Below are 1,426 nucleotides of genomic sequence, written 5' to 3'. Positions count from 1 at the left end.
GGAACGAAAAAATCGTACCTTACAGGAAATGGCTAGAGTTATGCTAAACAGCAAAAATCTCTCAAAGAAATTATAGGCTGAAGCAATTAGCACTGCTTGCTACATAATTAATCATGTTTTCCTACGACATGGTACAAATAAAACTCCTTATGAGATCTGGAAAGGTAGAAAACCCAATGTTAATTATTTTCATGTTTTTTGTTGCCTTTGCTATGTTCTTAGAGAACGTGAGAATCTTGGGAAATTTGATGCCAAAAGCGACCTAGGGTTTTTCTTAGTTACTCTAATGATAGTAGATCTTATCATGTTTATAACATGAGAACGCAAACTATTATGGAATCTGCTAACGTGGTTGTTGATGATCTGAAGAATTTTTCTAAGTATTCCCATGAGGAAGAAATTGATAGATTCATTGATGCTCAACATCAAACAGGAACGATAGGTTCGATGGAAGGCCATTATGTGGCTACAACGTTCGAAAAAGTTGGGACAGAAATGGAATCTATCGCAGCAACTTCTGGACAAATAGAGAAGGACACACCAATCATTATCACTAATTCAGTTCAAAGAGAACCTTCGACCCGAGTAAAGAAAAATCACCCGTCTGAACTTATTTTGGGGAATCTTGAAGAAAGCATGGTCACAAGAAGAAGGTATGTTAATTTGGTTCAATTTTTTGCTTCACTTCTATGTTTGAGCCAAAAAAGTTGAAGGAAGCTTTGAATGATGAATCATGGATTAGTGCTATGCAAGAGGAGTTAGAATTCACAAGAAATGAGGTATGGATTCTTGTCCCTAGACCGAGTCATACAAATGTTATTGGTACCAAATGGATCTTTAAAAACAAAACTGATGAATTTGGTACCATAATAAGGAATAAAGCTAGGCTTGTTGCACAGGGGTACACTCAAATTGAAGGTATTGATTTTGATGAAACTCTTTCCCCTGTTGTAAGACTTGAATCCATAAGATTGTTGTTAGCTATTTCTTGTATCATTGGCTTTAAGTTGTACCAAATGGATGTTAAACCCACTTTTTTAAATAAGATTTTGAATGAAGAGGCTTATGTTGAGCAACCTAAAGGATTTGAAGATCCTCACCTTCCTAATCATGTCTTTAAGTTACAAAAAGCCTTGTATGGATTGAAACAAGCCCCTCAGATTTGATATGAAAGATTGACCCAATTTTTGGTCTCAAAAGGGTACAGGAGACGAGGAGTAGACAAGACACTTTTCATCGAAAATGTTGATATTGAGATTATGATAGCTCAAATATATGTCGATGATATAGTCTTTGGGCCTACTAACAATTCTCAAGTGGAGGATTTTGTGAAACAAATGCAGGAAGAGTTTGAGATGAGAATGGTAGGAGAGCTCAAATTTTTCTTGGGGCTACAAGTTAAGCAATCTGGTGAGGGAATTTTCAT

At 36.0% G+C, this 1,426-nt stretch overlaps 1 protein-coding gene across 1 annotated transcript; it reads left to right on the top strand.

Moving 5' to 3' along the window:
- Window positions 1–333: 333 nt before the first annotated feature.
- Window positions 334–1,166, top strand: LOC133806056 (uncharacterized). The gene is made up of 2 exons (XM_062244192.1): window positions 334–653; window positions 875–1,166. The coding sequence occupies exons 1-2, from the start codon at window positions 334–336 to the stop codon at window positions 1,164–1,166; spliced, it is 612 nt and encodes a 203-aa protein (XP_062100176.1).
- The last annotated feature ends 260 nt before the right edge of the window (window positions 1,167–1,426 follow it).

The sequence above is a fragment of the Humulus lupulus genome, chromosome X, assembly GCF_963169125.1.
Source record: "Humulus lupulus chromosome X, drHumLupu1.1, whole genome shotgun sequence".
In the NCBI taxonomy this organism is placed as follows: Eukaryota; Viridiplantae; Streptophyta; class Magnoliopsida; order Rosales; family Cannabaceae; genus Humulus; species Humulus lupulus.
The sequence above is the reverse complement of the archived record's forward strand: the minus strand, read 5'-3'. Positions and strand labels throughout refer to the sequence as shown.

Coding starts and splice junctions, on each gene's coding strand:
- LOC133806056 (XM_062244192.1), top strand. CDS start 334: ATGGAATCTGCTAACGTGGTTGTTGATGATCTGAAGAATTTTTCTAAG. Junction 654..874: donor AGCATGGTCACAAGAAGAAG/GTATGTTAATTT, acceptor TACCATAATAAG/GAATAAAGCTAGGCTTGTTG.